At 40.5% G+C, this 14,891-nt stretch overlaps 1 protein-coding gene across 1 annotated transcript in view; it reads right to left on the bottom strand.

The window, feature by feature from the left end:
* Nucleotides 1–1,115: 1,115 nt before the first annotated feature.
* The window catches only part of EPS8L1 (EPS8 signaling adaptor L1), a 33,604-nt gene continuing 19,828 nt past the window's right edge, over nucleotides 1,116–14,891 (bottom strand). The window contains exons 16-21 of the mRNA XM_007430990.3: nucleotides 7,854–7,950; nucleotides 7,295–7,456; nucleotides 5,886–5,985; nucleotides 4,296–4,467; nucleotides 3,531–3,663; nucleotides 1,116–3,295 (exon numbers count right to left, since the gene is read on the bottom strand). Of these exons, the coding sequence (XP_007431052.1) occupies nucleotides 3,221–3,295; nucleotides 3,531–3,663; nucleotides 4,296–4,467; nucleotides 5,886–5,985; nucleotides 7,295–7,456; nucleotides 7,854–7,950 (739 nt within the window). The 3' untranslated portion in view covers nucleotides 1,116–3,220. The remainder of the gene's footprint in view (nucleotides 3,296–3,530; nucleotides 3,664–4,295; nucleotides 4,468–5,885; nucleotides 5,986–7,294; nucleotides 7,457–7,853; nucleotides 7,951–14,891) is intronic.

Here is a 14,891-nt window from a genome sequence, read left to right as displayed (position 1 = left end):
GCAGGCCAAGCCCATTCTGGGAGCCGCCCTCCAAAGCAGGCTCAGACCCGCTCCGAAAGGGTCTGGGCTGTTCTGTCAGGAATTAGAAGAATCTGCTCCATAAACAGCACTTACCACAACATTCAAGTTGCAAAATCCAGACATTTTCCTCAAAACAAGCTGCTTGGACCTGCTTTCCTCCAAGAGAACCCAAGTGAGCTGCACCGTGGTTTCTACACGGCAGAGGGAAGCAAGAAGGGAAACAGCCTTGATCATAGTAAGAGCTGGTGTAGCAATTGAGGTATTGGACAGGTATGGGGAAAATCCAGGTTAAGTCCCTGTTAGATCACGAAGCCCACTAGATTATTCTTTCAACCTCTTAGCTCAAAGGGTTGTTGCTGTGAGAATAAAATGGTATGGGGTGCCCACAGATAGAATCTTGAGATGACAAGAAAAAAGACAGGAGTGCAAAACATCAATCAATCAAGTGGGTGGAGGAAGATCCTGAGAATTTGGAAGACCAGACATGACATGGAAGGTCGATGCAAAATCTGGGCCAGTGGAAGAAGAAAACAATGGACTTCCACAAAGGAGGGGAAATATTTTGATGTTTGCTCTTCTACAGTAAATGCAAAGCATTAACCCTGTTCTAGCCCTTCCTCCAAAGTTCCTCTCATCTCTTTCCTCTTTTCACTTCACGGGTCCCTACATCACACCTTGATAAGCCCCCGTTTCACGCCACAAAACTAAGAAGGAGGTCACTGTACTAACCTTCCTTTTAACCTCACAATGCATTTCCACTCCCTTGAAAGCATTTGAGCTTGTTCTAATGCTAAATAGCTTTGGATAATTTTAATAGGACCCCAATGTATAAGAATAGAATAAATAGGAGCAACAGCTTTCAGGGTGAAAAACAGCCCTGAAGTTATAAACCAGGAAATGAGGTAAAAGGGTTTTACATGGAAGAATGCAGCTGAAACTCCGCCATTCAAACAGATCAACCCAGAGGCCGCCTACTGCTGGTTGAAGTGAAAGCATCAGTGTATCAATAAACATTTAGTGCAAATCCTTCGTGAGATTAATAGGTCGGTGAACTTGCATCAGTAGACAAAATATTCACTGCTTTGCATGCAAAACTGGAAATGTACCATGAGGCAGTTTATTGCTTGTTAGAGATGTTTATTTACAGATTTGAATATAATTAACAATGTCCCCCATAAAATCTCCCCACACCCTGAAACAATAGGGATCCCGCACTTCCATCATGTCCCACTATAACCAACGAGCAGCTGGGCATCTCAGAAAGGGTTGAGAAAATAAATCAGAAACATAAAATGTGCAAATATTAATTAATGACCAACGAGAGATGCTCTCTTATGAGGTTTTTTGGACTGCACTCAATTTGCCAGGACCAAACTTAACTGAAATCCCTTCAATACTGCTTTATTAAAGTGTTCAAAAATGTGAATGGGCCCTTTATTATTGCAACACATTTGCAAAAACATGTTTATGAACGTATCAATGCCACCATGAAGAATAGATGATCTTGGCATTAATTCCCAGTTCTTCTCCTCTGCAAAGCAGCCTTAGGACAGAATTTGTGGCCTTAAACATGTTATTTTCATTCTGGGAGATTTGCATTGGGAATAGGGGGGTCATGGTGCTCAGAAACCCATTTTGCTTAACAGGCAACTTAACTAGGCGACCCTATTCTAGGGAGCTTTCAAAATCAGGCCACATCCATTTAAAATAAAAATCAAAAAAAAAAAAATCAATCTTTTAAAAACAAACATTAACCACAGATAACATGAATTAATATAAATATGCTTAAAAATAAATATTTCCCGCATTAGATTTATTATGTAAAATCAGCTTACAGTGATTTTACCATCAACAACTTTCTCTTCCACAAAAGCATTAATCTTAAGGCAGCTTGGGGGTAAACCATTGGTGGAAAACTGCTGGTAGAGTTAGGGGTAAAATTGAACTCAAGAAACTTCTAATGAAAACTGCTTCAGAAGCACCGCTACTATGGTACGTTGTTCAACACATTTGCATCAAATTGTGTGAAAACTACTGGGGGGGAAAAAAAACCCCGAATTAAATCACTAGCTATACACACACACATGCAGAGACCCCATAATAAAACCTCACCAGAGCGAGTTTCAAGGTAAATGACCCCATTTTACCATAAGTTGTTTTTTTTTTAAGTTGAAGCATCACATTTGCTTGCACAACACTCTTTCAAAGCAGCTGATTCAGTTCATTTCCCCATACAAATTGCTTTCAGGACAATAGGAGCAAGCTGTTAAAAACCTGGCTAAATCTTTTGGTCTGCAGTGAAAGATCTGTAGCGAAATAGCTTGATTTGCCCCCAAACAGAAGCTACCGAGCGCCATCTGGTGACCAAAGATTGTATTGCTCAATGACAAAAAAAAAATGGCCTCTGAATTTAAAGCAACACACTTAAAAAATCTGTTTCATCCCTTTCATGAGTCATATTTCCTCCACATTTTTTAATGATGAGCTATTATTTCACAAGAACTTATCTATTAAAAAAAAAGGGACAAGTGGAGTCATTTTGGCTAAAGAGGAAGATTCACTTTAAAAATTATAATGAATTGTAAAATGTCATTCACCGGACGTGGAGGGAGAAATTTGACTACGATTCCCATGACACGCTGTGAACTTGAGTAAATAAACTGTGTATAAAATGATTGTTTTCATGCAGATTTAGATGCACAAAGTTCACGATGCCATGCGACTGAAAAACAATATCCAGGCTAACCTTTAATGAAAGAACTAAAACTGAATGCATAATGGTGCACACTTACTTGTATTTTTCTAGTGGGAGATCAAGAGCTCATTCTAGAAAGAGATAAGCAATCATTCTAAAATGGAGATAGCGTAGATACTGTATGACAATTATTTCCCCTTTTTTTTCTTTTCATTTAAGGATCAGGGAAGGGGGAGAGTGCAAGAAGATTGCTCCATGAGGTCTATTTTAAAAAGAGAAACTGGAGAAACTGGAGATACCATCTAGCGATGGTCACTCATTTTTTTATAGCAAATCAGGCATACAAAACACACCCACAATAACAACCACAACCAATTCTTTCGAGCTGACGTCCCTACTCAGGGTAGATTTTGATCCTATAGGGAGAGAGATAAGCCAAGCTGAAAGATACTCTGCATTTCCACATTTCTTAGTAGAGTCACACCGCCACACTAAGAGAGAGCTCTATTGGTCCGATCTTTCTGCTTTCCTTTTTTGCCTCGCCATCACAGCCTCTAGCTCTGATATGTTTCCAGCATCCTAGAAGAAAACAGTGGAAAATTAAGGATGGATATTTTCCTGTCTTCCAGCACTACACTTTAATTATGTTACCTGCTTCTTTGAAAACTTCAGCTTGCCTCATCACTATCAGCCCCCTGGCTCTGTCCATCTTTGCTGAACCTGGCTAGACCTCTCAGCTCATTGAGGTCTTGACTGTCTATATGCCTCATCGCCATTCTTCCAACCCTTCAAAAGACTTCAAAATGCCTGGTACCTCCAGGAGGGCCTTCTGGATGGCAACCTGGCTGTAGACTCGAGATCCTTCTTCAGGGGTGACAGCTCTGAACTCCTCCTTTTGCAAGGAAAGGAGCTGAGATCCATTCAGAATTCCCAGTGCTCTCACAGTCCTGCAGGAAGGGGGGAAAAGAGTAGGTAGAATAAATAGGCCATGATAGGAAAAAGGATTCATTCCATTTAAACTCTAAACATGAAACAGATTTGAAAATGACCTCTAACTATGTCATACTCTGACAGTTCTTTTGACCACAGATAGGTCAGGGTGGATAAATAGCAGAATGTCTAAAGCACCAGTAAGAACCCCCACTGGGCAAGCAAGGCCAGTCAGATAGTTGCTACCTCTAGGTCCCCATTGATTGGTGTTAGACAATGAGAGACTCCCCCCCCCCAAACCAATAACTAATCAGGAATCTTATTTTACACAGTTTTACTCTTAAATTTAATTAGTATCTATTAGGGGTGTGGAAGAAGAATCCATAGTTAATCATAGCTCAGTGGCAAATTTGAGAAGCCCACAAACTAATGAGCTGTTCGGGAATGCTGTTGCTGTTTTATGTGGTGGCTAACGCAGAGGTCATTCACTGAAAGATTAGATGCCTGCCAACTAGGCAGGTTGTTGATATGCATAATGTCTCTGACCTAGTATCTAATATGATTTAAAGAGAGAAATATCAGGAAAGATATGCCTCGATTTTAATGCCAACCCATATGTTTTCTCACAGAGAAACAGAGGCCAACTCACAATGGATTGAACCCTTTGGCCTCTAGCCAGGTCTGGACTTGATCAGGATTCGAACTGTAGTCTAAAGGGACATCAGTATCTGGAGTACGTGAGATGTGAAGAGTCTTGCAATGACCAGTTGTCCCATTGGCCAGCCTCAGGATGAGCTCCTCATTGACTGTATTGAAGAGTTCTGCCAGGGCAGGAAGAGATGTCACTCATGATACCAAGGATTCATTTGAAAAAACAAGCATGGGGAAGCAAAGGAGTTGTCCTTATATCTAGGTAAGTGCAAAAATTATGTGTTCTCTGCCAAGAACTTATTGTTTTTCTTCTAGATGTGCAGATACAGGCATTCCAGGGTAGTTTGTCTGCTTTGGGGCAGATCAAGTCCAGAAGACCACTTCCTATTCCAAAACATTCACTTCTGAAAATGGATGAGCCATTCCTGGAACACACAGATCCAGGTAGGTGGGATGGGGGAGAGAACGGGGGGGGGGGGAGGAATGGACCACCCAAGTTTGCACATCTCCATTTATAGCCCATAATCCAAGTGGCAGTCATATCCCCTTCCACAGTATCCTGCAGTAACTAATATGTTGTAGGTTCTGTAGAATTTTTCAGGATTAGATTATGGATTTGATTGGTCCTCTCCAGTGCTTCGAATAATTTGGATGAGGGATATATACTTCCTGGTAGTATGAGACCATAAGAGTAACTGCAGTCTTCCTGGATCTGGATCCAGTGATTATCAACCCTCAGAATCATTCAGCCAGCAGCATGGTCATTGCTGAGAATTCTGGAAGCTGAAGCTCACACATCTGGAAGGCTGGATTCCCTATAATAGGTTGCCCCAAGGATTTGGAAGATCCTTGAAAACCATGTTCAATGTCTTGACCACAGATAGGCTCAATCCCAGGGCTTTAGGTAATGTTCTTTGCTGTATCATTAGCAGTGAGTACATCTGGGAAAGCAAACCAGCTGATGGTTTAATTGAAAGAAGTAGCCAGGAGGTAAAAAGCAAATGAGATCATCCTCAGAACAAGTAGATGTTCAGTTAGCAAGTAGAGTTATGAGGGTAGGCCACAAAGTGCTCTAGAAAGGACATTGAAGGAAGTTGTGGGCTAGAGTCTTCAGTTTCTCCAGCTCACAGGAGCAGGTTCACTTTGCAAAAGGGGTATTTTTATACCTTCTCTCCAATATCACATGATCCAACACATCAGGAAAGTATTGGGAAGCTAGTTTAGTTGTTTAAAAATATATACGTTATATTGCTTTATTTTAGAGCAAGGATGGGGAATGTGTGGCTTCTAAATGCTACTGAGCTATCCAATAACTCTAGTCACCATGGGTACTAGTGAGAGAGATGATTGGAATGTAATTCAGCAACTTCTGAAGGACCACAAGGTCTCCATCCTTGTCCTAGACCCCAGAGTTCAGGTTGTCCAAAGGATATTTTAGTAGACAAGTGAACTCCCCCTAGACACAATTCCATAGTTTTGTGCTCTTATTAGGTCAGAGGCTATTTGGACCATGTGCTTAGGCAAAACAATAAGAAAAAGAATTGCTGGCTGGCTGGCTCTGCAGTTCCAAGTGAAAGAGGGGTCTTACCTTTCTTACTCTGGTTCCTGTTAAGCTCCTCAGTGCTGGCCCATTTTACACCATTTGACTGCAGACTTTTGGTCTTTGGTAGTGACTGAGGTGGTGTTTTCTATGCAGAGAAAGAAAGGAAGAACAATGAATGGCAGAAGTCTATTTCTGATCAGGGAGAGGAGATGTCACAAGAAATTGTGGTAACAAGGCTACATTAATTATCTACAAGCAATTAATCCACTGAACTGGCTGGGTTTTAATATGTGAAATCCCAGTTCACTTGGATCCTACATATCCCCTTAGAATTTTTTGACAAGTAATGTTTTTATCTGTTGGTTTTACATTTTCAGCACTATCTAAAGTTATATCTGTGGAATAGAGATCTGATTTTATAAGAAATACTCTTCCATCTTTGATATTTCAGCATTTTCTAGAGCTCAAAGAGGGAAAGCTTTGCTTTCCCTAAATCTCATCAGGCTTCATCAAGTGACCTCTGAGCTGCGGTATTGGATCCCCCAAAGATCTATCTAATCCAGTACTTGGTTTTCAACAGTTGCCAATAGATTCTCCCAGGACATCCCTAAGCAGGGCAGGATACTCCATTTAATGTTCTCAGCATCTCATATTACAAGTGGGACTTACAAAACATGAAGTGTTCCTCTTCACTAGCCTTACCTTCCTCTACTATATTTCATTCCACCTCTCCTGCCTGATAATGGTCATTTGGTACCCTGTTACCAGTGAAATTTGCATGATTTTTTATTTTTTTTTGTACCCATGCAAACCTTGGAGTCCAGTCTGCTGATGGTCTTCTTATTCATGGATAATGCCATTCTGGCTACATTGGGCACAATGGTATTCATGCCTGACCGCTCACAATAGAGGAATAATGCTGCTGATGAATGTATTTGCTGCTAATAGAGCTCTCTTCTATAAATTGTCAGATTCCTTTTTGTAGCCATCTACATTTGGCCAATGTCATTGATTGACCTTGAATTCTGGTTGCATGAGAGTAACAACATTTCTGCCTAAACTATCAGCAACATCCCTCCTTTTATAAACAGCTCCAGCTGCCTTCCCCTTTCTGGCCTGTACCGGGTGCAGATGATGATGTCATAACATACAGTATCTGAAGAACATTAGGAAAAGCGAAGGCTGTTCTATATAACCATTTTTTTTAACTCTACACCACCCAGAGTCATGATCTGTGAGATGGACAGCGATATGAATATGATGTCTAAATTAAATAAATAAATACATTTCCTCGGTTTTTCTCTGATGTTTAGTCTGATTGTTTTGTTGGTTCAGTTAACTGTTTTCTTTGCCATTTTTAAAATGTTGGTTTTTCATTTTAAATCCCATTGGACATAAAATGTTAACAAACAGAAACAAATAAACAAAGCCCTAATGCGTGTAGCCCGACTCACCTTCATTATTACAGGGCTGATATTGATTGGAGCCATTCCCTTGTCATTCTGGATATTGGGATCTTCTCCATTCAGCATTGGAGCAAGAATATTATAAGGGACGAAACCAACTTGACCATAACGGTTCTGGACTTTCCACCACTTCTTACTATCCTCAAGAACCTAACAGCAAACAAAAATACCTGTTTCTGTATAAACAGAGGCAACATTTCAGCCGGTTTTTGTGATACTCAGAACTGTCACGAAAAGTCCTAATTCAGCCTCATAAATAATTCCATAGCTGCTACCGGTCCACCACCTTTTTAGTTAACAGCCTGTTTATGCATAGTTATGCTTCCAATTTAAGGCACACCCATGGCCTGCACGGGAGAAAATATCATGATTTCACATGTCCAAGCATTTCACATTTATTTAGCTAAAGGAGACTGCTAATTTTGCAGAAGTAAGCAAGCAATGGTGTATTTCCCAATTTTTGGATTCCCAAATGCTGTCAGCTTCTTTACATCAGGGCTTCAACTGCCCTTCCTGGCATGGCTGATACCCTGAATCATAAATTCACCTTTAATGTGTCCCCTTGAAGCACTGACAGTTCATTGTCGTTTCTGGCTGTGAAGTTATGGGTGCAGATCACTGATTTGCTCTCTCTGTGTTGGCACCTGTGAGGGAGAAGGAAGACACACTGAATTTGATGCAAGGATACCTGTTATCTGTGTAGATCAGGCTTCAAATCTAAGGAATTAACTTTGTTCTTACAGATCCCCAAGATCTACTGCTTGGACACAAGTCAAAGAAGATAGTGAGTTGACGTACTCTTAGGATTAAGGAACAAGGTTGGCTCTTAGCACATAGTCAAGAAATTTGTTTTGAGAGGCAGAACTGAGCTCATCTTTCCATTATATGCATATTCTATTGTGGTTTCATTTCAGGTTTTCCTCTACCCTATCTGCAATTTAGAACTGGAAAACTTTTTTTTCCCATTTCATATTTTCTGAGAATCAGAAAAGCTTGGGATCTACTGCAAATTTGCTATCAGTTTCCTATTGTTCCCTGATCTATAACACCAATGAAAACAAAGACTTAGGTGAAGCTCCAGGGATAACCACTCCTAAGGTTATGTCTGTCGCATGTTCCATTCCATTCCGTCCCATTCCTTTCACTTTCACTTTCCTTTTCACTGTTCTAGGAACGTTCTCTGTTCTAGACCCTTGTACAGAGATGTGGCTTTCAGTTTACTCTCAAGTCACAAATGTTATTAATACACTTACTTTTTTAAAAGTGCCTCTAATTAAACCCATGATTGTTTTCGCTAAACCTGCAGGTGGCATGGGCCATCTTCATATAAATATGAATATTCATCAGAAGGAGATGGGGAATTACTCTTAAGACTCTGCCGTTGCAATGTATAAAAACAAGCTATGCTCTTTCTTTTTTAGAACTACTGTTTCCAGGGATGTCTGGGGGGGTGTCAAAAAAGTCAATGTGGTGGCCACAGCCATGTGACCAAAGCCCTGTTGTTTTCACAAACATTATGATGCACATAAAAATATTCAGGCTTCGATCACATGGTTGTAGCCACCATCTTGATTTTTAATACCCCCCCATGAACACCCCTGACTGCTTCTTTACTAATATATGCTAATTCCATCAAGTAATTGACTAAAACAATTGTTGTTTCCACATTAAGATTTCTGTTCTTCTATAACTGTCAGCAGAATTAAAACAGTGCATCTTTTTAACATTGTGAAACCATGCTGCCGAACAAGAAAAATACAAAGAGTGAAAAACAGTAATAAAAAGTCTAGCTACTTCTCTCTCGGCAGGTAACAAAGTTGACCGATTAAAGGGAACCCAAAAGAAGAAAACTTCTAATTAAAGGCCCAGAAGTTCTGAAAATTTCAGTAGAGCTTGGTCTACATTGCAGCAAAGACAAGGATGAAATACAGAAGCGAGCAGAAGAAGTTTGGTCAATGGGATGACACGAGTGGCAACCGTTGTGTCATCAACTAATTAAGCTGCTAAACATTTTAAATGTTGAGGGTTAATAAAGAAGGGTTAATCTAGTTAATAGTTGAGGGTTAGTGAGTTGTGAACCACTATTTCTTTCATGTAATTTTAATCTGGATGTGTAAGTACAATAAGGAATGAAAGGGTAACTTCCCAATACAGAGTTAATAGTGGTAACTTCTGTTTATTGAACATAAATATCCAGCACTTCCTTCAATATCTTAAATTGGCATTGATATTGGGTTTGGGCATCATGCAAATTCATTTAAATTTAAGTCATGTAACTAATCTTAAACAGATTGATTAACTACCTTCATTTCAACTCTAGACAGCTCTAGTTTTATGTAGGTTTTGTTTCATATATGCTGGTCAGCCCGACTTTGATGCATTCTGCCAATAAAGAGGGGGGCCACGAGAGAGAAGATGGTAAGATGGCTAGGTTTTATCATCAATTAGCACATCACAATAGCAAAGTAACCAACTGTGGCCATGCTCAGATTCACAAGGATTGCCCAATTACAGAACAGAAAAAAATGATATGAAAGGAAGGATTTGGATAATGACCAGGAAAGGGCAAAATGAGATATTGGCTTACACTAGTTGCCTCTTTCTTCTAACAGATGGCATTTCCTACAAGAGAGACCCTGACCATCTATCTGCAATCCTTCTTCCAGCTAGATTTTATGAGGCTCAGAGCTGGACTGGCTGGGACACATATCTCGCAAACTGGTTCTGAGAAGGATAGGAATTCAAGAAGAGAAAGAAAAGGAGCCACCCAATCCCCACCCCACCCCAATCCTACCTTCACTGGCTGCCTACTGTCCCCCTCTTGGTTCTCTTCTGGGCGCCATCTTTCTTTAAGCCGCTGTCCTCTTCTTTTCATCCTGTTACATTTCCCTTCTGTGCCCACCACCAAAGCACCTGGCCCCTAGCTCTTGCCTTCTGTGACATTCGCACGTCTGTCTGCCTCTCCTCCAATCTTCATCCTGCATTCAGAGCTGAACCCCCTTTATCACTTTGCTCTCATGCATCAGATTCTTCTTGGCTGTCCATCCAAATAAGAGGTCAGCAGAGAAGAAAAGGACCGAATTCCTGCTTGATACCTTTCTTGTTCAGCTTGAACATATTCCATTTCCTTTTAAGATAATCTGGGCTCCCAAGACTTGATGCTCTTCTGGACATCTCGGGAAGCCTAAGTCTCCTTCCTCTCTCCTTCCATCCAGGGAAAGGGCTGGACTTGGTCTTTTGTTTGTTGGTTTCCTGTCAAGTCCCTGTCTCCCCGTGGGTCTCCAAGGGATGAAAAGTTCATTACGCTCTCTTGAACTGCTACTTATGCTATTGCTTTGTTCTTTTGTTCTCTGCTCTTGTACATTACGAACTTACTGCATGCCGTTTGACTGCAAAAGAATTAGAGTATAGCTTGGCCAATATCAGAGTGTGCTTTTTATTATGGCCATGTTCACATTAACACAAAGGAGAACATGTAAGTTTTCAGGACTATTGAGAAGGTGACATGCATCACAGCCAGCATGGGGTAGTAGTAAAGCCATTGGACTTGGAGTGAAGAGACCCTACTCTACTCTACTTTCAATCATGGAAGCTCACTAGGTGATTTTCAGCCAGTAATTCACTCCCAGCCAAACCTTCCTCCTATATTTGTTGTTGTGGGGGAAAATGGGAAGAGGAAACACTGTTTATGCTGTGTGGAGCTCCTATATTAAAGGTGGGATGGAATCTTAATAAATAAATACATCTGCTCTGTCCTTCAAATGCCCATTTTAGAATGGGTTCTTGTTCAATGAAGGCATGTGGGGGTATTCCAGAATTCTTTTGGAGCTACTTTATTAGATGTATATCCCACCTTTCATAGAGTAGCTGAAGACAGTGTACAAAGTGCTTCTTCCTGTCACAGCAACAACCTGAAGAGGATGGTTGGGTTGAGAAATCACCTGGCCCAAATTCAGCCAGTTAACTTGCAGGGCTGAATTTAGACTAAAACCTGGCCTCTCCAATTCCAGTCCAATATCTTAGCCATTACACCACACTGGCTCTCATCCTCACCAACTGTGAGAGGGAGTCAAGTGGGCCTTACTTCCATAAGAGTTGAACCAAACGAAACTGCATAATTAGGGTATTCGCTTAAAAGAAGAACTGCTTTATCCTTTTCTTACTTTATATTCTTTGCAAAATAACTGGAAATTTTGCTATGTTTACTAGGTGTAATCTGCAGTCTCCAGTTTCATAACTGTGCTCAGCCTTTCTAATCCCACCCCTACTTTTTTTTTTTTTTTTTGAGACTGTAAGGCAGTGTTTCTCAACCTTAGCAACTTTAAGATGAGTGGACTTCAATGCCCAGAATTCCCCAGCCAGCCATGGTGACTGGGGAATTCTGGGTGTTGAAGTCCATTTATCTTAAAGTTGCCAAGTTTGAGAAACCCTGCTGTAAGGCATATGTTGTGGACATTCTAGAAACTGATATCAATTAAGTTATGAAGCATGAACCCTAATGCAGAAATATTTGAAAGCTTTGCAAAAATGCCCTGTTTTGTGATCCACTCAACTTTGAAAAAGGATGGGCAAATTACAGTATAAATATATGGGCAGATGGGCATTTGTGTGAACCCTGTGTGATCCTTTTGTATCCGGTTTGAAGAGATCAGCTATCTGTTACGCTCAATTTCTGAGAGGGGTCCATTCCCAACATACAACATGTATGCGTGTGCACATGTGCACACACACACACATTTAATGGAGGAGAAACTGCTGAGTGTCTTCCCCCTCTCCTGTGGTTCTTCTCTCCTTTTATCTGCTAATTTCCCCTGGCAGTTAAGCACAGCAATAAAAATGAGCTGCTATAAGGCAAAACAGTCATTGTGTCTCCTTACAGCAGTTCATCTTTACTAACTGCTTCCTCTTCCTTTCCTCCTTAACATAACTCCAGAGTTCTGCAGAGTTCTGCCACATGGCAAACACATTATGTGGCCAAGACTCTAACCAAGCATTTTCTCCAATTCTGTGGTACTATGTTTTCCAGTTATCTTTTGGAAAAACCATGACATTGGCCTTAACCTTGTTTATATTTAGCATGGATGTGCTTTAGCTCATTTTCCAAGTTGTAAAAAACCACAATCCTCTGGTTTCTATGACTTGCCTCCATAGGCTTCTGGGTATAAATAGTTGTGGAAATTATTCTAAGCAATAAAAAGAGGGAGACTAGGAAGGATTATTTCAGTGACACACTGAGACCTTAGTCTAGTTTTATCTTTGCACTCAGGCAGTGCTGGTCAAATCCAGAATTTTTAGTTCAACTACAAAAGAGTCATCTGATTTTAATTTATTTTGAGAACTATGAGAGATTCCCCTCCCTCCTTGCCACATTATAACCTGATTATTAGGTACTTCCTCATATCCGCATGTGCGTGCATATGAATAAGTTAATAAAAATGTATGAATGTGTGCCTGTATAGGAAGGAAACTGTATTGAGTGCTTATCTAGTTTAATTCCAGGCCTCTACTGTTGGTACAGCTCTCTTTTGTTAGTTTACTTATTCTTAGCTCTAAAGAGTAAATCATTATGAGCTTATCTATGCTACAAACTCTAAAAACTAATTTTAACAGTTATCCCGTTTCCCTAGTAAACCAATCCTCGGTACCGTCCTCATGGTATAATTCTTAGGACTGTTTGAGAGATAGTTAAAATAGCATTTGTAATACATTTTTTCTCAGCATAGCCCAATTCAAAGCACTACAGAACAGATTAAATGTAAATAATTTGACTGAAGATTGACATGCCAGAATATTTTAGTTCTTTTTGATCTTGGCAAGAATCAAGATTCCTGACATATTCGGAGAAATGAATTTATTTACAAGTCCTGGAACCTATGCCAGAAATCTCCATCCTGGCTACTTCTCAATGATTTCTTAATACCCAATAATAAATAGATAATTAAAGTATTTCTTCAAAGAGGACAGAGAATTGAAACAGGACTGAAATACAGAAGTCTCGATGGGGAATCTTATGTCAGTCATCACATTCTGTGTTCAGAGGCCCTCATTCTTTGAAGGCAGGGTGGGCCAATTAGATTCCTAGCCACCAATACTTGTACATTCAGATTCAGGACAATAATTTGAAGTCCTTACTCAGCATCTAATGGTTGCTGATCACTGAAAGCACCCCTCACCCTGGCAAGAACCTGCAGTTAGTAATTGCAACACACCATCACCTGCCCTATGCTAAACTTCTGAGCACCCTACCACCACCTCCCTATCTAGTTCCTATCCTTGGCTTTCCTGTCTACCACCGGACCCAGCTGCTCCCAGGGCAAAAACAGAGAGAAAGAGAAAAATAGGAAAAAAAAGATTTTTAGAAGAAGGAGGGGAAAAAAGCAATGTAGAATTGCTTAAACAAACGATCCAAGATCTTCAATCTGGGAAAACCTTCCAAATGTTCAAATGCTTTACCCAATTTATCCAAGGTCATCACCACCCTCCAAAGGGCCCATGAAAAATCCTTCCATACTGCACTCTTCTAAAGTGTTAACCCCCACCCACTCAACCGTTGCACACCCACCCCTTCATCTCTCTTTGAAGGTTCCCTTCCCACTGGGGTCAGGGAAGGGGCTGGAACCATGGCTTCAGCAAGACAGACTCCTTCTCGATTCAGATTGAGTTTCATTTAATGCTACAATGGTGGTTGTACTACGGATGATGCCCATGAGTGAAGAAGCCAGAATTGGGAACTTCTTCACCTTATAAAGCAGAAAAGATCTTCACTCTTCAACCCCACACATATTCTGCAGGTCCAAATATTCAATGTCTTTTACTTCCTCTTTAAAAGATTTCATGCAACAGAATTAGGAAAGACCTTTTTTTCCTATGATTCTGGACTGCTGCAACTCACACAGTGCTGGTCTAGAATGACCAATGTTTGGATTCATATAATTGTAGCATTATGGCATGCCTATACAGCTGTTTGAGAGTCCCTGCATCTTAGATGTCCCTCTTCAGATCAGGGACATCTGCAGGGGTGGTCAGAAAAGCCATGATGACAACTGCAGATGCCCAATCAAAGCTCTGCTCCTTTTTATGTGCAACACATGTACAGGTAGTCCTTGTTCAGTGACCACAATTGGGACCAGCAACTCTTTAAGTGAAGTGGTTGCTGAGTGAAACCGCAATCGTGCTTATGATCTTACTTCAGCTTTCCTTTGCTTTACAGACCTGCAAAGGTCATAAATGCGAGGATTGGTCATAAAGTTACTTTTTCATCACTGTCATAACAGTGAATGGTCACTAAACAAGGCACTTGCTAAATGAAGATTACCTGTAATAAAGGGGCAGAGTTTTGATCATGCAATCACGGCCACCATGACATTTTTTGATGCCATTGCTTTGGATGTTAAACCACATTTTGAAACTGTATGCTTTACATGTGGTAATATGTCTGTATGAGTACCTGTGTAGGGGTGCAGGAGTGGAAGAGTTTGGGGCATTTCTATAGCCAATCCCACTCTATTCATTAAAATCCTCATCTTTTCCAACCTTCCTTTTAAATTTTTCTTTAAATCCTCTCTTCCAAAGATCCCCATTTATG

This window comes from Python bivittatus, unplaced genomic scaffold (assembly GCF_059951505.1).
Source record: "Python bivittatus isolate LINGU-HERP-01145 unplaced genomic scaffold, Pbiv_v1 ctg000440_np1212, whole genome shotgun sequence".
NCBI lineage: Eukaryota > Metazoa > Chordata > Lepidosauria > Squamata > Pythonidae > Python > Python bivittatus.
This window is presented reverse-complemented; position numbering and strand designations above follow the sequence as displayed.